The sequence below is a fragment of the Hyaena hyaena genome, unplaced genomic scaffold (assembly GCF_003009895.1).
Source record: "Hyaena hyaena isolate Hyena2069 unplaced genomic scaffold, ASM300989v1 scaffold_189, whole genome shotgun sequence".
NCBI lineage: Eukaryota > Metazoa > Chordata > Mammalia > Carnivora > Hyaenidae > Hyaena > Hyaena hyaena.
In genome coordinates this window covers 2,675,430-2,697,158 of record NW_024080821.1, presented here as the reverse complement: position 1 = coordinate 2,697,158, position 21,729 = coordinate 2,675,430, and the positions used below count along the sequence as shown (strand labels likewise).

At 45.0% G+C, this 21,729-nt stretch overlaps 2 protein-coding genes across 8 annotated transcripts; both read left to right on the top strand.

The window, feature by feature from the left end:
* The first annotated feature begins 2,622 nt into the window (after window positions 1-2,622).
* On the top strand, window positions 2,623-6,822 carry LYZL6 (lysozyme like 6). Of its 2 annotated transcripts, XM_039241164.1 has the most exons (4): window positions 2,623-2,778; window positions 3,962-4,120; window positions 5,002-5,080; window positions 6,511-6,822. In XM_039241164.1, the coding sequence occupies exons 1-4, from the start codon at window positions 2,640-2,642 to the stop codon at window positions 6,578-6,580; spliced, it is 447 nt and encodes a 148-aa protein (XP_039097095.1). In that variant the 5' UTR covers window positions 2,623-2,639; the 3' UTR covers window positions 6,581-6,822. The 2 variants fall into 2 exon arrangements, with proteins under 2 accessions (XP_039097095.1, XP_039097096.1); XM_039241165.1 differs by lacking the exon at window positions 6,511-6,822 and having other exon boundaries at window positions 3,962-4,148; window positions 5,002-5,043.
* A 2,297-nt stretch (window positions 6,823-9,119) lies between these two features.
* RDM1 (RAD52 motif containing 1) lies at window positions 9,120-20,367 on the top strand. 6 transcript variants are annotated; one of them, XM_039241129.1, is made up of 7 exons: window positions 9,120-9,225; window positions 9,524-9,703; window positions 12,256-12,378; window positions 12,762-12,930; window positions 14,100-14,198; window positions 16,441-16,526; window positions 19,943-20,367. In XM_039241129.1, the coding sequence occupies exons 1-7, from the start codon at window positions 9,130-9,132 to the stop codon at window positions 20,042-20,044; spliced, it is 855 nt and encodes a 284-aa protein (XP_039097060.1). In that variant the 5' UTR covers window positions 9,120-9,129; the 3' UTR covers window positions 20,045-20,367. The 6 variants fall into 6 exon arrangements, with proteins under 6 accessions (XP_039097060.1, XP_039097061.1, XP_039097062.1 ...); XM_039241130.1 differs by lacking the exon at window positions 14,100-14,198; XM_039241131.1 differs by lacking the exon at window positions 16,441-16,526.
* The last annotated feature ends 1,362 nt before the right edge of the window (window positions 20,368-21,729 follow it).

The window sequence follows — 21,729 nt, the reverse complement described above, 5'->3', positions numbered from 1 at the left end:
TGATCAGAAAGACAGTTAATAACAAGTGTTGTGGTGGGGGGAGGGGGCGGGGGCTGGTAGGCTCAGTCGGTATAGAGTACGTGACCTTCAATGTCAGGGTTGTGGTTTCAAGCCCCACACTGGGCAGAGCCTATTTAAAAAAAAAAAAAAAGTAAATTGAATTAAAAAAAAATAACAAGTGTTGGGGTGCCTGGGTGACTCAGTTGGTTGAGCCTCTTGATATCTATCGGCTCAGGTCATGATCTCAACGGTTTGTGGGTTCAAGCCCCACACTAGGCTCGGTAGTGACACCGAGGAGCCTGCTTGGGATTCTCTCTCTCTCTCTCTCTCTCTCTTTCCCCACCCCCCTGCTTGTGCACACACTCTCTCTCAAAATAACTAAACTTAAAAACAGTGTTGGTGAGGATGTGGAAAAATTGGAACCTTCACTCACTGCCCCTGCTGATGGCAATGTGCTGCTACTTTGAAGTCAGGCAGTTCCTCCAAAGTTTAAACTTTAAGGTACTATTTGGCTCAGGAGTTCCATTCCTCAGTGTATGCCCAAAGAAATGAAAACATTCGTCCACATGAGAACTTGTACATGGATGTTCATGGCACCATCATTCATAATAGTCCCAAAGTAGCCACAGCCCACAAGTGGATAAAATGATCAATATGGAGACAAATGTGGTCTGTCTCTACAGTGGAATAGTATTCAGCCATCACAAGGAATGAAATCCTGGTGCCTGCCACAACACGGATAAATCTTGAAAACATTGTCCAGGTCAGGCACATCTAGAGAGATAGAAAGTGGGTTTGCAAGGGATACAGGAGTGCTCATGCATAGGGGCACATGTACCCCAATGTTCATAGCAGCACTCTCAACAATAGCCAAAACATGGAAAGAGCCTTAGTGTCCATCAACTGATGAATGGATCAAGAAGATGTGGTTTATCTATATTATGGAATACTACATGGCAATGAGAAATAATGAAATCTGGCCTTGTGTAGCAACATGTATGGATCTTGAGGGTGTTATGCTGAGCGAAATAAGTCAGGCAGAGAAGGACAAATACCATATGTTTGCACGTATAGGAGGATTAGGAGGAACTTAATGGAGGACCATGGGGGAGAAGAAGGGGAAAAATAGTGGGGGAGAGGGAGGGAGGCAAACCATGAGAGACTCTTGAATGCTGAGAAGAAACGAGGACTGATGGGTGTGGGGGGGGAGTGGGGTGATGGACATGGAGAAGGGCACTTGTGAGGATGAGCACTGGGTGTTATATGGAAACCAACTTGCCAATAAACTATTTAAAATTTTTAAAAAAAGAAAGAAAGTGGGTTTGTGGTGGCCAGAGGTTGGAGGCGGGTCGATTGGGGTGGGACAGCTAATGGGTATGGGGTTTCCTCTTGGGTTGATGAAAATGTTTTAAAATTGACCGCAGTCATACGTGCACAGCTCTGCAAACACACTATTGAACTGTACACTTTAAATGAAGTGATTATATGGTATGTGAATTACGTACTGTGAATGTTATCTCAATAAAGCTGTTACCCAAAAAGTGTTCCAGATTTGGCCAGTGGGTGCCCCTCTGAGCTGGCTCTCATGTCCATTTGACATGCCCCAATCCATATTTTTGAGAGCTTCCTTACTTTCTAGCACAAGATACTCCAGACTTACTTCATACTCTTTCCTACTCCAGCCTAGGAATCAACCTTTTTCCCAGAAGTCCTGCTTCCTGTTTGGGGGGAATGCAAAACCAAGATTGAGGCATTTATTATTTCCTTTAATCATCAAGACAACCCTATTAAGTCGGTATTAACCTATCTTCATTTTATAGATGAGGCCCAGAGAGTTAAAGCAGTTTGTCCAAGGTCACACAGCAGCCGAGTCTTTGTATGCAGGCAATGTGAATCCAGAGCCCCTGCCCCTCACACCTCCCCCTACGTACACACGTGTGCGCATGCACACACACACACACACACGCACACACACACACAGAGTGAGAAAGTGAAGTTTATTTCTTCAGCGAGGTCACTTTTAATTGCTTTGTGAGATGCACTTTTGAGTGGAAACCAAAGTGCAGAGCTTTTAAACAGCCTCTCGGGAATTGCACAAGGCAGGGTATGCCCTTGGGAAAAGTTACATATCTTGCATCTGGGAGGGTGGGATTGAGGGGAGATCAGCACCCAGTGTGCTGGCCCTTCCTCCAAGGGCACGTCCTCAAATCCACACACCCAAATACCAGTAAAGTCCAGGTCTCATCAATCTTCTTAGCCAGCCTAACTCCCCACCCTCGTACCCAAATGCTGACCACCACCAGGTGCCCTTTACAAGAGTGAAAATGGCTAAGGGAGGAGAAAACCTACAGATGATGAAAGGAGATCAGCCTCAGCTTTTCACTGTTGACATGGGCAATGGGTACATGGAGATTCATGACATCACTCTCTCTTGTCTTGTAAATAGATTTTAAAAGTTTCTGTAGTAAAAATGTATGAAATGGTGAGAGGAAAGAGAAATAGCCAGGTGGGGAGCCATGAGTGGGAGAGGACATTTGGCTGCTCTCTCCAGATCCCTCAGGTGCTCGGAGGAGAGCAGCAGTGCGTCTGGGAGATTCTCGGGACCACAGGCCCTCAGCTGTGTCTTCTTCCCTCCGAAGATGATGAGGACACTGCTCATTTCCTTGGTCAGCTGCCTCTTTGCCATAAATGAGGCCAGGCTCATCAATCGCTGTGACTTGGCCAGCGTGCTGCGCAAGGAGGACTTGGATGGCTTTGAGGGCTATTCGCTGAGTGACTGTGAGTGCCGCTTTCTCACACTCCCGCACTCCCCCCTTCTCCGCTCCTGCTCATGCCCTGTGTGCCCGTCTTTCCATCATTCATCCTTTGAAGCCAAGTTCAAAAAGCAGCCCTCCCTGGGGCGCCTGGGTGGCTCAGTCGGTTGAGTGTCCGGCTTCGGCTCACGTCATATCTCGCGATTTGTGGGTTTGAGCTCCGCGTGGGGCTCTGTGTTTACAGCTCAGAGCCTGGAGCCTGTTTCACATTCTGTGTCTCCCTCTCTTTCTGACCCTTCCCTGCTCACGCTCTGTCTCTCTCTGTCTCAAAAATAAAGTATAAAAAAATTTAAAAAAAAAAAGCAGCCCTCCCCAAGAAGCCCTTCCCAACATTCTATATTCGTTCCGCAATTATTAACAGAGCATGTACTCTGCCCCAGGAACTATTTCAGGTGCTTCGACAGAGACAACAACAAAGCCCCTTCTGTCACGGCGTTCACATTCCAGGGGCAGAGGTGGGCCCCAACCGTTGAACACACAGACCTATGAAGCACTTTCCTGGTGGTGATAAATGTTACACAGAAGAATAAAGCAGGGGAGGGTGATGATAGGTAACACTGTACTAGAAGGGGAAGTCAAGGAAGACCTCTCTGAGGAGGTGACATTAAGTGGCACTGAATGAAGCAAAGGACTGGGTCGCCCAAATGTCCAGGGAAGAGCATTCTAAGCTGAGGGGGCAGACGGTGCAGAGGCTTCATCCCACTCCATGGTGGGGCCACCAGCTTCCTTTTGCCCAGATTTTGTACATGCCTGTCTTGTGCTGTCTTCCTTTTATCTTGTGTTGTGGGGTTTTTTTTTTTTTTGGTATCATCATTCTTGTACTAGAGGCCCCTTGAAGGCACTAGCTGCATTTGACCCAGCTAAATGTCCCTCACTGGGCTTTGCACACACTGGGTGATCATGGCACACAGTAGGTGATCATCAAGTGCAGGCGGTATGGATGGACAGAGGTATGATTAGTGGTTGTACCGAGGGGCAGGCTGATGGATGGAAGGGCGAGGGGAGAAGCTAATGGGTGTTTCTGGCCAGCCTGCACCCTCTAGCCTCTTAGGCCTTGTTCCTTCCTTCTGCTTCCCTCTCCCTTTCTGCACCATCTCCTTTGTCCTCTGGTTCAAGCCCTCCGAAAACCTTCTTCTCCCTGTCCTAAGGGCTGTGCCTGGCTTTTGTGGAAAGCAGCTTCAACCTATCAAAGGTGAATGAAAATGCAGACGGTAGCTTCGACTATGGCATCTTTCAGATCAACAGCCACTATTGGTGCAATGACTACCAGAGTCACTCGGAAAACATTTGCCATGAGGACTGTAAAGGTCTGGCTGGGGTCCCAGGGCGGGAGAGGTGAGAGAATGACTGGGGTCTACTCACAGGACTTCTCTGCCCACTTGACGCCCCAGGATGCCCCCAGAGTCCAGGAATACCTTTGCTGAGCAGAGGACTTGACTAGTGGCTGTAACGCTCCTCACTATTAAGTGAGGAGACTGTCAGGTGTGCGGGCTCCAGAAAGCTCCGCACGGCTAGTGGCAGAGCATCACAGCGGCCAACATTTACTGAGAGTGTGTTCTATACTGAGCGCTTTACATGCCAACTTTTCATGTGCTGGAAAGTATTATGATCCCCACTTTACAGATGAGCAAACTGAGGCTCAGAACACCAGTGCTGAATGCCAGACTGGTGGCCCTGAAGGCTCAGCCCTAACCATCAAGTACTGACTTCGGCTGATAGTCAGATGGATTAAAGGCCAAGTGCAAACTCCCCACCTCAGAGCTGCCCCGGGAGGCTCCACAGGCCCATGACTTTGTCCCTCACTCCCTCCTTTGTATTCTGATCAATATCCCTGGACTCTTCACCTGAAGAGCCTCTCTCACTAGGCAAGATTTACTTTGGCCTCTGTGCTGCCTGTTTTGACATTTCCTTTCCCTAGAAACCCTCAAACACGGAGCAAACCACCCTCTACCCTAGCTAGGATGCGTGGTAGTAAACATACATTTACTCCTGTCCCCTCCTGCCTCCACCGCTGGCCACCCTTGACCGCCAGCAGCCATTGTAGGGGTGTCTAAATGAGCCTCTGGGAGGGAGTCCTTGCCTAATCTGCCCCTGGGTGGCATCTGCCAGTGCAGGGAGAGCTGGGGTCTGCCTCAGTCTCTGGGACTGTCCTCTGTGTTCTCACGGATATTCTCTGTCTCCCTTTCAGAACTGCTGAGCCCCAATCTTCTCTCAACCATTAACTGCGTGAAAAAGATTGTGTCTGGAGCAGGAGGGATGAAGAACTGGTGAGGAGGGCACTGTGGGACTAAGTTTGCAGGCAGAGCCCCGAGAAGGATGTAGAGGCAGAGAAGGGACAGGAGGCAAGGAACAGACCCCTTCTAACAGTGTAGAAAATGTGGGATAGCGGCAGGGCTCGGACCTGGGACTTATTAACAGTCATATTAAAACTGCTTTGGACATGGTGACAAAGCAAAGACTGTCAGTGAGCTTTTCCTGACAAGTTTCTCCTTCCTCGTGCATTTGCTTCACTACTTTCAAGAAAGTAGTCCGCACTCCACAGGACAGACCGNCAACTGCGTGAAAAAGATTGTGTCTGGAGCAGGAGGGATGAAGAACTGGTGAGGAGGGCACTGTGGGACTAAGTTTGCAGGCAGAGCCCCGAGAAGGATGTAGAGGCAGAGAAGGGACAGGAGGCAAGGAACAGACCCCTTCTAACAGTTTAGAAAATGTGGGATAGCGGCAGGGCTCGGACCTGGGACTTATTAACAGTCATATTAAAACTGCTTTGGACATGGTGACAAAGCAAAGACTGTCAGTGAGCTTTTCCTGACAAGTTTCTCCTTCCTCGTGCATTTGCTTCACTACTTTCAAGAAAGTAGTCCGCACTCCACAGGACAGACCGTGGCTGCCCCCATGTAAATGGGCTAATGTTCTGAGCAGCCACGAAGGCTGGCTAGTCTCATCCCCAGTCCAAGTGGCTGGGATGGAGAATCTGATTGGTTCAGTTTAGACCCAGTGTCCCCACTTGGTTCAGTCAGCTTTAGGGGTAGGAGCAGCTGAGCAAAACCATCACGGTGGCCACAGGCGGCCCCTCTCCATAACTGGCAGCCACGTTTTCTACAAAAGGTGTGTAGCTCTTCAGCTGGGTAGATACAGATACCCCCAAAGCTGTCAGCTTGCCAGTGTTAGGTGGTGCAATGGCTGCTTCACTTTTCTGAGCTTCAAACTGGAGATGTATGCATTTATAATACATATATATGATAAATGGTTGCCTCTATAGGAGGCTGTAAGGATGGAGAGAGTTAAGTGTCTTGTCTACTCTAGAAACACAATGTAGAAGAGATGCTGACGACTGACAACTATTAGAGATGACCCTCTCTGGAGGGAGAGTCAACGGCTGCACCCGAGATAGACTGATGGATTGGTTATTTATTTATTTATCTTTTCATTTGTTTAGTGACTCTCAGCCCTGTAAAATGGCGCGCTCCCCCTTCGGGGGTGGGGGTGGAGATGAGGATTTGAAAATGCGGGAGCATACTGAACCAGGGAGGAGATATTTAAAGGAAGAGAAATTTAAAGGAAAGCTCAAAGGGGCCACTGGGGGCCAGACCAGAGAACTTGGGATGAAGGGGATTCTGAGCACTGCTGTGCGTGAGAGACTCACTGAGCGCTGTAGGAGGTAGGAAGCAAGAACCCAATCTTCTTCTCTCCACAGGGCGGCATGGAGGTTGCACTGTGCGGGCCGGCCACTCTCCTACTGGATGACAGGATGTTATAAGGGATGAGACGGGTGTGGAGTCAGTCCAGTGTTCCTCACTTCTCACTTGGGAATTCTTCATTTCTTCTTCCTCTTGCCTCCACTTCGCGTTATTTTCTTTCCTTCCCATTTTAAAAAAGAACTGACCGGAGCCCCAGGAATACATGGTTTCCTAGGGCTTCCTCCTTGTAGCCACCCAGGCCCAGGCCTCTGGTTCCTGACTGCCATTTGCAAACCAAGAGAGGACCACAGTGAAGAAGTTTTTATAGTTGGGGAATTATTAAAGCATACCTTGTGCAAAGAATGTTGATTTATTCATGTTTAATTCCAGATATATTCGGGGGCGCCTGGGTGGCTCAGTCAGTTAAGCGTCCAACTCTGGCTCAGGTCATGATCTCACGGTTCATGGGTTCGAGCCCCGCATGGGGCTCTGTGCTGACAGCTAGCTCAGAGCCTGGAGCCTGTTTTGGATTCTGTATCTCCCTCTCTCTCTGACCCTTCCCTGCTCACGCTGTCTCTCTCTCTCTCTCAGAAATAAATAAACATTAAAAAAATTTAATTCCAGATATATTCCTACTATATACCTAGTATAGTAGGAGTGCTAGAGTAGGTACTAGAAGGAAGATAAAACATAACTATTGTTCTCGAGGTGTTCATCAGCTGCCTGGAGAAGCAGAGACATCCACAAATAATGAGTACAATGAATGAGTGGATAATGAAATGGGTAATAAAATCTACAAGTTTTGGTTTGAAACAGTATCATGATCCCAGTTATTCCTCCAAAGTGAGCAATTTCTTTTTGCTTATTTATTTTGAGAGGGGGAAGGGTAGAGTGAGAGGGAGAGAGAGAAAGAAGCCCAAGCAGGCTCCTCGCTGTCAGCACAGAGCCCAGGCGGGGCTTGAACCCATGAACCGTGAGATCATAACCTGAGCCAAAGTCGAGAGTCTGATATTTAATGACATTTAACCTACTGAGCCATCCAGGTGCCCCCAAAGCCAACTATTTGAGTAAATAGCCCAATAAAGAGTATTAATCACAACTATCCTCTATCAGCACCTCCTCATACAAGTTTTAGCATGAAAAATGAAGGTCAGGGCGCCTGGGTGGCTCAGTTGGTTGGCTCAGGTCATCATTGCCCAGTTTGTGGGTTTGAGCCCCGCGTAGGACTCTGTGCTGACAGCGAAGAGCCTGGAGCCTGTTTGGATTCTGTGTCTCCCTTTCTCTCTGCCCCTCCTCCGTTTGCGCATGCACTCTCTCTCTCTCTCACAAATAAATAGTAACAAATGAAATCTGGCCATGTGTAGCAACATGGATGGCACCTAAGGGTGTTATGCTGAGCAAAATAAGTCAGGCAAAGGACAGATACCATATGTTTGCACGTATAGGAGGATGAGGAGGAACTTAACGGAGGACCATGGGGGAGAGGGAGGGAGGCAAACCATGAGAGACTCTTGAATGCTGAGAACAAACTGAGGACTGATGGGGGTGGGGGAGAGGGGAAGGGGGGTGATGGGCATGGAGGAGGGCACTTGTGGGGATGAGCACTGGGTGTTGTATGGAAACCAACTTGACAAAAACTATTTAAAAAAAATAAAAATATTAACATTGAAATAATTTTTTAAATGAAGGTCATATTTATGGGATAATAAAATGGAATCGATTTTGTCTTATGAAAATATTTTTTTTAAACCCTGATTATATTGTGCTTTTCTTGTTTTGGCAAAGACTGGTGAAAACTTCACCACAGATGGACACAAGTCTGAAGACCACTGTTCAGAAACCTCAGGAGACTTATCTTGTAAGGTCCCTTCTGGCTCAGACATTCTAGGATTAAAATAAGGATCATTAGGATCTACTTTCCCTCTCAGTGTGTTAGTCTTCAAAATAGCTGACTATTTGGATGCCTAGAACGGCCCTTTTGCACAAGCACCATGAGCTCCAGTACTGGTGCCCTACTTGGCCTCACTGTTTGATTTTTCCGAATTTATCTCTCCTTCTTACCCTGCCTGCCGAACTCCCACATCATCTCCCCCCCACAAGCACACACATATACCCATTCACCAAAATCACGCAGGAAAAGCAGAGAATGCTTTTTAAGGATTTCATTAATGGCTTAATGAGTTATAGTTTGATTTTGCATATTTAACATTCATGAAAACATTCTTAAGCCAAAGGATGGCATCTTTAGTGGTCATTTCCCACACGTAAGAAATGTAGATTTTTAGAGTTCAGTAGGTAACTTACTGCTAGTAGTCTAAATCTTCTCCCGGAGCGAAGAGGAAGCAGGCTGCTATAAAATTGTCCATACCCAGGGATCCTGTAAGCTCACCCTTTAGACTCTACTGTGAAAATACACTTGACTAGAAGCACTAAACCTGACGACATTGAGGCAACGGAACTGCGCGAGGGAAAGTAGCAGCAGAGACCCGCCCCAGAGTGGGAGGGGCGAAGGAGAGGTCGGGAGGGCAGCCCCCCCCGCTCCACCCCCGGCGGGCTGGCCCCTCCCCTCGCAAGAGCCCCTTTTTAAAAGGCGCGGGCCCTCGTAAACCTAGTCGCGCATGCGCAGTGGTGGTGGGATGGCGGAATTGCTCTCTTTTGCGGTTCCCACCGAGAGTGACAAAACCTTGCTGGTGTGGGAGCTGAATTCTGGACCCACGGCCGAGGCCTTGCATGTGAGTCGAGCCAGGATGGAGGGAGGGATGGGAATCTTCGAGTCTGGCTTTAGCCCCTCGCGCGCCTTGTAGTCTCCGCCGAAAGGAATCTTAGTTCTAGAGGCGACCTTTGCAGTTGCATGCTGCCTTCTAATGCTTCTCGAATCTTAGGATTTCAGAGAGAAGTCTGTTCATGAAATGAGAAGTATTTTGGGTTGCCTGTGCAGGAGGGCTTAGGGAATATAAGGGAATGGGCATGAAATTTGTTTCCTGGGCGTGAAATTTCATGCACTTAACCTGGCGTGGGACCACCCCACAGCATTCTCTGTTCACAGTCTTCTCCCAGTTTGGCCTTCTGTATTCAGTGCGAGTCTTCCCAAACGCTGCAGTGGCGCGTCCCGGTTTCTATGCCATCATCAAGTTTTATTCAGCAAAGGATGCTTACAGAGCGCAAAAGGCATGCGACCAGAAGCAGCTTTTTCAGAATTCTCCAGTGAAGGTGGGTCCAAGTAAGAAATTCCCAACTCCCCGGGGGGGAAGTGTTGAATTCAGTACTAACAGGCTAGGGTTTGTACAGCGCTCTGGTTTACAAAATGCTTTTCCATGCATTGCTACACTGATCCTCCGGTTTCCCTGGGTATTTGGTTTGTTTTGTTTTTTTTCAGACGAAGAAACTCGAACTCACGATAGTTAAGTGACAGACTTAAGGTTCATGACAGTAACTGGAAGGTAGTGGTCAAACCCAAACTTACTGATTTTGAACCCCATGTCAGTTTTTGCTGCGCCTTAATTTAATAAAGCTTCACGAAAAGAGTCTTGTTTCTATTTACTATTATGTAGATTTTAAAAATTTTATAACGTTTTTATTCATTTTTGAGAGGGTGTGAGCAAGAGAGGGAAAGAGAGAGAGGGAGACACAATTGGAAGCAGACTTCCAGGCTTTGAGCTGTCAGCTCAGAGCCCAATGTGGGGCTCGACCTCACGAACCCTGAGATCATGACCTGAGCTGAAGTTGGTCGCTTAACCCACTGAGCCACCCAGGTGCCCCTCTATTTTGTGGATTTAAAATGACAAACTTTTTTATCAGTTTTATTATAAAGGATGCTTCATCGTCCTCATCATCATCACTCTCAAACTGCCTATTCAGAATTCCCTTCAATTCCCAGAAAAATGGTTTAAACATTCTTGAATACACCGTAAAAACTTTATTCCATACCAACATGCTGTCCATTTTACTTTTCCAGAGCCCCAGAATTATATTCATTATGTACCTTGACTCAATCACCATTTCCTTATCAAGGGCCATGTCATTTCCTTTGTTGAGTGAGGCCTAGATTGCTAAACCTTTCACTTTGTAATTGTACATCTTCATCAGCCTTCTCTAATTGGCTTCTTTATCTAGCTGCTTCCTACCGACCTGGCTGCCTGTTCTTACCCATATGCCTTTCCTCATTGATTTAACCTTGATCGAATCTGAGAATCCTCAAATGTGACTCTAGGTATGCTGCTTCCACTTGTTCAACACTTGTCTTCAATCCTGGTTCCACTCCCTATGATTGAAATGATCACCTGTCAGACGTTCCTTAGTTTGCAGGCTTCTATCCTGTGAAAATGTCACAATGCCATTCAGCTATTACAGATAATGAAACAGTTACTTTGTATCAGTTGTGAATAATGAGGTGTTTTCCTCTCATTTGGACATTAAGCCCGTTTCATAAATGGGTTTTGAGATTTCACAGCAGAAAGCCCATCACAGCAGAAAGCCCAAAGTCAATATATAGTTGATAGGAGAGAGCATTCACATTAGATTTCTTTATCTGTTTGACACAAAGCCTTAGGTTACTACCCCCCCACCCCCCGCCCCGGCCTCCTGAAATTGTTGCCCAATTTACTTATGTGTTCTTTTATACTTTGGCAAGTATATGTAGTTTCTGGTTGTTTTCTTGTTCACCTTTTATAAACACAGAAAAAAAGAACATCTTAAAAATAAAATCAAGGAAAGGCCTAAGGCGTCTGAGAGTTTTTTTCACTAGCATGAAGGAAAACGGTTGTCAACAATCCCTGTGGCAAGGTCCTCCAATATGACAACTCTCTTAACCAGTCGGGGGCTCAGGGCGCTCCTGAAGCTTCCTGATTGTCCAGAACAGCCCCACTCGGACTCCCCATTAGCCTTCCCCGCAGCACTCAACATCTAAAAGTTTATCTTCATTTCTCTTTCCCAGCAGGCAGCTTCAGTTGGAGAAAGTAATTTCATTTTCTTATCTACTCATTCATTCACTCAATCCATAGGCCTGTGCTTGGTTTTAGGAATGAGGAAAGAATAAAATATGGTTCCTTCAGGCACTTAAGGAACTGATAAACTAGTGATAGAGCCAGTTGCACCAACAAATCAATAAAGAATTAGTAATACTTTGACTTTATTGGAATTATTTGAACTTTTATGAATATATTAATATGCTACACCCCACTTAAAATTGAAAGAGACATTTAAGAAAGAACTAGAGGATATAAGAAATTCATTGTAGTGTGTAAGTTATTTAGAGAGTTAACACTGGAGGTATTAGGATTCTCAAAGAAGCTTATTAAGGTAGATGAACCTCTAATTGTTTTATTTGCTTATAAAGTTTACAGAAGTATGTATATTCCTTCTTCTAACAGGGGTTAGTAACTTGGGGAGCGGAGGCTGCTGCAGACTCAGGTCCTTCTCAGGCCCAGCTTATCTGCTCTTCAGGTCATATTCTCAAACAGGAGCTATGCGATGGGACAGCAAAAACAATTTACTTCTTTGCTTACCTACAACCCCTGATGTGCTTCTGGAGGGTTTCCTTAGTTGCTTTCATCATCACTTTCACCACCAGAGATCAGGGAAACCTTCTGATTAATCGAGGGCCCTGGAAATGTAGGGTTTATGACAAGCTCATTTCTGAAGATGTTTCCAGTTTGATCTTCACACCCTCTCCATGAAATAGGTATTGAGAAATCTCAGGCATATCCAAAATAAGCCTCTGTGGCAGGTTATGATATTTTCAGGTCTATTTCTTTTGTCTTTAGGTTCGTCTTGGCACCAAACATAAGGCGGTTCAACATCAGGCCCTTGCCCTAAACAGCTCCCAGTGCCAAGAATTGGCAAATTATTACTTTGGTTTCAATGGATGGTCAAAAAGGATCATCAAGGTAAACTTTATAGGTTTTCTTTGACTAATTAGTTATTCCAACTTTGAAATCCTGGATTTTAGAGAGGAGGGAACTGGGTTGTGGGGAGGAGATGTGAGAGGCCTCTAAGTGGAGGTACCTTAATCTGCCACCTAAAATGAACAATAATCGCAATAACTTGGGTGGTGGTGTCCATAATTTTCTCCAGTATTTGTATGGGATATAGTAAAAACCAGCTGTCTTTATCTAGTAATCCATTTGCAAGTCTTAGCAGATGTTGAAGCTATAGGATACCTCCACTGTGGGCTGGGATTGCTGGAGTTTAGTTTTCATTTCTAATAACAAAACATCTTGAAGCTTACATTGAGATCCGAGTAAGGACCTTTCTCTTAAAATCCTAACAGCTTCAGGATCTTTCTGACCTTGAAGAAGGGGCGAAGGAAGATACTGCAGCACCACTTCAGAAACAGAGGCTGAAATTCTTCTGTGCTTTAGAGGTGGTGTTGCCATCCTACGGGTGCCGGAGTCCCGGAGCTGGCATGGCTGAGGAGCCTTTGGATAACCTGGAGGAAGGTCTGTTTACAGTGGGGGTCAGGAGGGGTGGGGAAGAGGAGGTGGAATCTCTCTTTCTAAAAACTTGTCTTTTCAGATACATCATCCAGCCCTTCTCTTGCTAAGCAACTAAAGCCCTAAGCAGAGTTTTTCTGGCCTACAGCATAGGCTTTTATCTTAGGCAATACCTGAAAGAACCTTTAACTTGAAAATCCTAAGGCTGACTTTTCTGCCAAGAAGTTTAGGAGGAGGGAAGTAATGTTTTTCCCATTTTTGGTTAAGAATTTGCCTCGTGCTGGGGCGCCTGGGTGGCTTAGTCGGTTAAGCGTCCGACTTTTGCTTAGGTCATGATCTCGCGGTTCGTGGGTTCAAGCCCCGCGTCGGGCTCTGTGCTGACTGCCAGCTCAGAGCCTGGAGCCTGTTTCAGAGTCTGTCACTCCCTCTCTCTTTGACCCTCCCCTGTTCACGCTGTCTCTCTCACTCTCCTAGAAATAAATAAAACATTAAAAAAAAAAAGAATTTGCCTTGTGCTAAAATAGTCCTTCAAATACAGATCTCTTGCAGCCTGCAGTCATCATCTAAAGATTTAAATAAACTCTTGTGTAAATGTTGAGTCCTTTGCCTCCTATAAAAGGGCTGGAGTCTAAAGAGTCAAATCCAGATTCCTAGGAAAGGTATTCCAATTGGTACTGTGTTTTTTCAGTGTCCACAGCACTTAGGCTTAGGGTTTTAAGGGAGGGTCAGGGCTGTTAGTAAATGGGGTGGAGTAGGCTCCCTGGGGTGGTGCCCAGGAAGAGATGGGGGTGGGGGGCAGAGGGAGAAGGGGGGTCACATGCACTACCACCAGACCTCCCCGTGTGACTCCAGCCCTTGACGCACAGGAGGGTAGGGTCTGTAGGAGTCTAGTTTCAGCCTCTCTGTTTGCAATCTGTGAGTGATGTGACACCTGTGCCACTGTCCGAGCTTGCATCTCCCTTGTGGCACTTCTGAAATAGATCAGGGCAGTAACAGTGTGCCCTGTCAGGACGTGCCCACAGCAGAGCTGTTCAGCCTTGTGTTGTGCCTGCCCTTAGTTGCTAAGGTAATGAACTAAGAATCATGGATGTATTTTCACTTTTAAACATTTAACTCTCAAATCAGTTATCATTCAGATAGGCATTTTTCAGTCCATTTGTTTTGGTTGGATTTAGGGCCATTATCATTTCTTACGAAAAGGAAGACCACCCAGAAGCTTGCTATTCAGAGGGCTATGTCAGACGCATTCCAGAAACTGTTGATCGTGGTTTTAGGTAAGACATCTTTGATTGTCCTTACGGTACGTCAGTTTCAGTGAGCAAATACACTCATTGTGAAAAGTCAGTTGGATGAAAACACTTCATATTCTTTTACTCACCAAATGCTTTCAGAGCAGTAGTCTCAAATATGTTCTTTGTGGCATTTGTGAGAAATGCAAATATTTCTGTCCCCAGTGTATAGATATATAGTGATTTGCCTCTGTCCACACAGAAAGTGTTTGACTCAGTCTTCTTTCTTGATTGTTTGCTCATAATACACAATAGTATGATGATTATAAGCTTTAGGGGCGCCTGGGTGGCTCAATCCATTAAGCATCCAACTATTGATTTCAGCTCAGGTCATGATCTCACGGTTTGTGAGATTGAGCCCCAAGTCGGGCTCTGTGCTGACAGCGTGGAGCCTGGTTGGGATTCTCTCTCTCCCCCTCTCTCTCTGCCTTTCCCCTGCTCCCTTATGCCCACATGCTCTCCCTCTCTCAAATAATTAAAAAAAAAATAAACTTTTAAGCTTTGGACATCTAGTGTTGAATCTTAACTCTGTCTCCTAGATTTCCTATCTAATTTTAGGTTTTATAGTAAGATCTGAAGTATTTTATCTTTCTAAGCTGCCATTTCTTTATCTGCAAAGTAAACATAATAATTCAACTTACCTCATGGGAGATGAACTGTAAGAGCAAATGAGATGATGAAAAAGTTTAGAACTATCCCTGAAACAGGAACACGGTAAGCAGAGAAAATATGTTAACTTGTTATCATCATTGTTATCCTGTTGGAGAATTCATTAGATTGTGTTTTTGGAATCAGGTCAGCTTCAATTTTTGTTTCTAGAAATGACATATTGGGTGAATATGATTCTTAGATCAGGATCAGCTACATTTTTGTGAATCTCGAAAGCGGTCATGCTATTGAATAGCATTGTGTTCCCTATTGAGTTCTACAATGTGTGTGAATGTTACAGGCTGTGCTGAAAGGAAATTTTATAATTAGTAGAGAGTCCCCAAACAATTGCTCCCCTGCTTCATAGTCCTGCAGGCTTAGAGACTAAGAAATCCTAGCTAAGTTTCAGAGGCCTTAGTTGCCTGTGAGAGTTGACCCTGGATTGGTCTCAGGCTTCCAGCCTGGGCAGCTCTTCCAGTGAAGGTTGACTTCCCTGGTCATCAGGTAGAATCTCCATTAGCTGTCAGTTCTGAGTAACAACCTTTAAGAACCAAACTAAACCTTTGGGTTGTTGACCTCTCCGATACGTGCTGTAGTATTCCTTGTACACACTCAGCATCTTGTAACTGTAGTTTGCCTTAAGGGGAATTGCATTGTCTATAAGGGACACGGACCAGGTTCTGCCAATAAACTGTTCAAGCGCATTCCCTCCCTCTTTCTCTCTCTCTCTGTCTCTTTCTCACACACACACTCTCTCTCTTTCTCTCTCTCTCTCTTCCTCCTTCCCTCTCTCTCTCTCACCTGCTCTAAAGCATTGTTCATTGTATCTGGTGGGATTTTGTTTCCAGTGCATAGAAACTTGCCTTGTTTCTAATATGAATATCAGGTGTCAGCTATAGTCCAGTGGTCTTTATTCCAGGTTTGAACTCACATTGACCTCTACCTAATCCCTTACTGTTTAGTTACATGGTTTTGAACATTTTTGTTTCCATAGTTTTAACTTCCTGTGTCATTATTCCTTAGTTCCTATCTCTAAGATCATAGCGATTTTTGAACCACATAGTCGTTAACTTCATATATATTTTTTCTCAATAGTTACGACAAAAACTGAAGTATGAGATGAGAAAACTTCTAGGAAAATGCTTTTATTTTCTGCTTTTAGAAATAAAAAGAATGTCTAATCATTGTATACAAGTTTTAGAATGAGAAAAATTCTGAAATGATCCTCATTGACTTTATTTTTTAAATGTTTATTTCTGAGAGAGAGAGAGAGAGGGAGAGTGAACAGGGGAGGGGCAGAGAGAGGGAGACAGAGGATCCAAAGCAGGCTCTGTCCTGACAGCAGAGAACCCAATGTGGAACTTGAATTCACGAATCATGAGATCATGACCTAAGCTGAAGTCAGATGCTTAACTGACTGAGTCACTCAGGTGCCTCTTCTTTTCTTTTCTTTTCTTTTCTTTTCTTTTCTTTTCTTTTCTTTTCTTTTCTTTTCTTTTCTTTTCTTTCTCTTTTCTTTTCTTTCTTTCTTTCTTTTTTTTTTTTTTTTTTGGTCAATCCTTGTTCACTTTTATTTCAGAAAGTGGTAAAATAGCTGTGGAATACAGACCCTATGAAGAGATCACAGATGGCAGTATCGAAGATAAGCTACAGGATTTAATTCAAGTATGTGGAGATTAAAGCTCAAGGCCTACATAGCCACTGTAGCCATAATGTAAAGCAACCAGCAGAAGCTGAAAGACTTTGGCATTAGCACTATGGTCCTTTGAGAAGTGTGAAACTAGGAAACTGCTTTTGATGGTAGGCAATTTCCGGGGCTTTTCCTGAAGTCCTGGCCTTGTTTGAGATTTAGAGAGTGCTCCCATAGTTGTGGACATAGGAGAGGACAAGCCTTTTCGAGCTCCTCTCAAACAGAATCTCAAGGATTTGGGAACAGAGTAACTATGGCCTTAAATATGATTATACCACAGTGTTTGAAACCATTGTGCCACTCAAATAGGATGTATCACCCAGATGTTGTCATCTCTCATATATCTTGCATGAATATCTTGCTGAAGAACTTTTCTATAAATCACTCACCTGGATGCCCTGAATTAGGGATTAAGTTACCAAAGTAATTTTTAAAAGAAAATACTAATGTACCACATACAGAATGTTTAAAAACAAACAAACAAACAGAAAAGGACCAAAGAATGTGTTGCATGTTGTTGAGAACTTTATTTGGGGCTAGAGTTGTGAAGTTTTGTTTTTGGATTTTTTTTTAATGTTTGTTTATTTTTGCGAGTGAGAGAGACAGAGCGTGAGCAGGGGAGGGGCAGAGAGAGAGAGGGAGACACAGAAGCGGAAGCAGGCTCCAAGCTCAGAGCTGTCAGCAGTGTGCTCAATGCGGGGCTCAACCCCATGAACTGTGAGATCATGACCTAAGCCGAAGTCAGATACTCAGCTGACTGAGCCACCCAGGCACCCCTAGATTTCAGAATATTTAATTTACCTTACAGTTGCAAAGTTTGTTTTGAAGGGAAGAGGGTAGAGAAAGAAAAGATGGTTACTTTCTGGAAAAGCACTGAAAGCTCCCCCCGCCCCCCCCAGCGCGTGCAAAATAGTTACTTTAATTTAATTTAAATCAAACCAGTCAAGGAAACTTCAGACTTATCCAAGTTCAGCTTTAAGAAGTCTAGCTTCCTGTAAGTGTCCATCAACAGATGAATGGATCAAGAAGATGTGGTTTATCTATACCATGGAATACTACATGGCAATGAGAAAGAATGAAATCTGGCCATGTGTAGCAACATGGATGGACCTTGAGGGTGTTATGCTGAGCGAAATAAGTCAGGCAGAGAAGGACACATATCATATGTTTGCACGTATAGGAGGATTAGGAGGAACTTGACGGAGGAACAAGGGGGAGAAGAAGGGCGGAAATGGTGGGGGAAAGGGAGAGACACAAACCATGAGAGACTCTTGAATGCTGACAAAAACTGAGGACTGATGGATGTGGGGGGGAGGGGGGGATGGGCATGGAGGAGGGCACTTTGGGGATGAGCACTGAGTGTTATGTAGAAACTAATTTGACAATAAACTATTTGTAAAAAAAAAAAAAAAAAAAAAAGAGTTCAAAATGAAAAAAAAGAGAGAATCCCAAGTAGGCTCTGCATTTGTCAGCCCCTAGCCTGACATGAGGCCCTACCCACGAGCTGTGAGATTATGACCTGAGCAGAAATTAAGAGCCAGATGTTTAAATGACTGAGCCACTCAGGCGACTTCAGATAATTTTTAAAGTAGCACACTTTTATTTTTCACCACAAAGTAAAAGACAGCTAGAAATGAGGATTGTGTGTGTGTGTGTGTGTTTGTGTAAAACCTTTTGAAAACCTCTTGAAAAAGCTGGGAAATCAATATTCACTATCACCAGAAACATAATCTAATGCTATACAAATCCTTAGGTAAAATACTAATGTGTAATCTTTATTACTATCACTCTAAAAATAAGCATTATACATACTGTGAACAACATACAGATGATTTTTCTTTCACCTTTATACTAGAAAAGTATAATTTTATAGATATTAAATTGAATAGGCCACCTCTTTCTTTTCCCTATGGATTACTGAGTACTTTGGGAAAAAAGGAAATAAAAATTCTTCTTTCATACATTTATGAATAAAATTTAGTGATTGCTTTGGTTCAATAATGAAAATATTTCATTTATTGGTTAATCTGAATACACTTTTTGATATTAGATTCGAGGTTAGACAATAAATATAAATGTAATGCTAAAACAACTCTTCAACACTTGCTATACCAATTAGAATGATATCAGTTGTAAGGTACAGAAATTCCAAACAAATGGCTTAAGTGATAGGATATATTATCTCAAGAAACAAGAAATCCAGATGTCAGGAATATTACATTGGTTAATTTATACTCAGGGTTTCTTTTTGTTTATACAAAAGAGTGTATATACCTGTTTTCCTCATCATCACGATGGATAATGCAATTCTACAGAGAGCCAACAACTTCCAATGAATAAGGAAGGGGTGTTTCTTCTTGACAACTTGTACACCCAGTGGAAACTCTCAACTTTATCAAATTTCAACCATTTTATCATTGTCCAATATTGACCTTATTTCCTTTCTCAAGCTAATAAATGGCAAAAAAATTGAAAAAAAAAAAAAGAAGTCTAGCTTCCTGGAGTGCCTGGGTGGCCCACGGGTCGAGCATCCGACTCTTGATTTGGGCTCAGGTCATGATCCCAGAGTTTGTGGGCTTAGCCCCATGTCAGACTCTGTGCTGAGCCTGGAGCCTGCTTGGGATTCTCTCTGTCTCTCCCTCTGTCCCTCTTCTCCACTCACGCTTCTCTCTCTCTAAAAAAAAATTTTTTAATTAAAAAAACAAGTAGCTTCCTGCGAAATATGAAAGATGAGAGAAAGAGATTCAGCACTGATGCTGAAGATTTCAGAAACCTGATTATAACAACAGATCAATTCCTACATAAGGCCAGTCTTGGAATCAGTTCCATTTAAAAACCATTCTTGTGGGCTAGACCCTGGGATTAAGATAAAAAGTCCCTCTCTCTTGCAGTTTACGTGCTAGAGGTTGTGCCAGACCATAAACAAGGACTAAAAATACATTATAAAAAGGGCTGTGAAGGAAGTAAACTGGGTTGCTAGTTACAGTATTTCAAGAAAATTGTTTAACATGCTGACTTTAACATGCTAAGTGCCTTCTCCATGTGGGCACACAGGGTGGACCTCTGAAAAGGGGCCTTGTTACTCTTTCTAGATCAACAGCTATGTCCAGTCAAGATGAGATGGAGGAAGTTTTCCCACCCAATGTAAATAAAGGGATAGAATTGGTTTCAGGCCCTCTTTCCCAGAATGAATTGCTCAGCAGCCCCTTAGAACCCCTCCTAGAGACATTTTGGAGCCATCACAGATTCAGTGGTAGCCCCCATCTGTCAGAGTGGTGAATTAATAATCAGATGTGGGTATTGAGAATTTAGAGGAAATGGCAACATTTTAGAATATCTAACTGTAACTGCGTTCCCCTCCCCATCGCCCTAACTGGTGCTTATTTTGCAGGTCAGCTACTTTTCTTGGAAGCAGTATGGCCAGGGGGAGGAAGAATGTCTCTCGGATTTAAGCTTTGAAGAACAAGAGTTCAAATTGCCAGAGCTGGACTAGCATTTTTTAATTTCCCAGGATGCCAAGTCCCGTAGCTTCCTTGGGAGCTCAGCTCCACTCCCCCACCCAATCAGCCCGCCAGAGTTGCTGGAGTCCGGGGACACCCAGATCTGAGTCTAAATCCTGCCTTGCTGTGAGCAGCCCCGGGGCGGGGGTGGTGGTGAACTTTACAGGGGGAAGGGAGTCCTGGGCCCTAGTGATTCTGGAAAAAGCGCTCGATCCGGTGGTGCGGAGCCCATCTCCAAGGAGCTAATAAAGGTGGCGTAAATAAAGATGTCATAAATAAAGGGTGGGACGTAGGCGGGGAAGGGGCGCGCAGTTGCTAACAGTGAGCACATCACGGGACTGCCATAATGCTCCGGCTCGCGCTGAGGGCTTGGCGCCAGCGCCCCACTGGCCTGGGCTGCTGTGCCCTAGAGCCTCCGCATGTCATGTCCCCGCTGTGCCTTTGTGGCCCACTGCTTCCCCTTATGTGGCAATCGTTGTGGCTGCTGGTCCTGGCAGCCCAGCCTCCGGAGTGGGCCCTGAACCCTGCCCAGCTGACCTCCGACCCCCTGAAGCTTACCGAGCCCTGGTCTTCGCACTCCTCCGATCTCCCACCCGAATCGCCCCAGGCACTGACACCCCCGGCTGAGCTGGGGGGCTTTATTTACCTGGGGCCCTCTGCTCCAGCCCAGATGTTGGCCCCGCCCATGGAGTTGACTGAAACTTTGATTCCGTTCCTGGACACGGATTCAGTTGGAGAACTGCCCCCAGGGCCAGATCAAGATCTGAATGACCAGCTAACCCAGCATCAAAGGCTCCCAGAGGTGGTTCCTCAGACCACAGCTCCACCTCTTCAACTCAAAAGTAAGAATAAAACTGTCGGTTTAGATCAGACCGAAGATCACCAATCATTTAAAATCCTTGTTCCATCTCTGGATAGTCAGAGTTCAAAGCCAACGAAGTTTATTGTTTCACCCCTAAACCTGAAGAAAGATCTAGCTCAGCATCAAAGACTTGCCAAAGTTGCTGTTGGAACTCCAAACCAATTTGCAAATAAAAAACACCTAGAACAACAGTTGGATGATTATTTAGATTCCAAAATGGATATATATCCTGAGAAGAATCTACCTGTGGGTTTTCCAGGGGGACCAGATCAATCTCCAAACCTCTCTGAGAAGGCTGAAATTTCTCCACCCTTGCAGGAGACCCCAAGTCATCTAGAGTCTCCTGAGGAAGCTGAATCTTTTGTGCCCCAAGTGGAGGCTCAGTCCCAGCATCCAGAGCCCCCTGAAGAGACGGAAACATCACTCCAGCAGGGGTCTCTGTCGCAGCCTCCAGAGTCCCTTAAGGATAGAAATTCAGCAAACCCACAAGAGGCCCCAGTTGAGACTTCAAGTACCCCTGAAGAGGTAGAACCTTCTTCAGTCCAGCAGGAAGCCTCAGCTCTACCAACAGAGACCTCTGAGGAAGTAGAACCTTCTCGCACCCCGCAGGAGGCCCCTGCTCAGCCTCCAGAGCCATCTAAGGAGATCGCTTCTCAACTGGTAGCACATCATGAAGGAAATGTGCCATCTCCAAGTCAGAATGAAATTCAGAAACCAAGCTTTCCCAATGTCACTGTTAAACCTCTCGATCTGACCATAAATCTAACTCATCCTCCAGAGCGCCCTGAGGAGGCAGAACTGACCCTAGCCCCACAG

Excerpts from the sequence above, each read along its gene's own strand:
- LYZL6 (XM_039241164.1), top strand. The coding sequence starts at position 2,640 with ATGATGAGGACACTGCTCATTTCCTTGGTCAGCTGCCTCTTTGCCATA. Across the intron at positions 2,779-3,961 it reads GGGCTATTCGCTGAGTGACT|GGCTGTGCCTGGCTTTTGTG; the intron begins GTGAGTGCCGCT and ends CCCTGTCCTAAG. Across the intron at positions 4,121-5,001 it reads TTGCCATGAGGACTGTAAAG|AACTGCTGAGCCCCAATCTT; the intron begins GTCTGGCTGGGG and ends TCTCCCTTTCAG.
- RDM1 (XM_039241129.1), top strand. The coding sequence starts at position 9,130 with ATGGCGGAATTGCTCTCTTTTGCGGTTCCCACCGAGAGTGACAAAACC. Across the intron at positions 9,226-9,523 it reads CCACGGCCGAGGCCTTGCAT|CATTCTCTGTTCACAGTCTT; the intron begins GTGAGTCGAGCC and ends ACCACCCCACAG. Across the intron at positions 14,199-16,440 it reads ACTGTTGATCGTGGTTTTAG|AAAGTGGTAAAATAGCTGTG; the intron begins GTAAGACATCTT and ends CTTTTATTTCAG.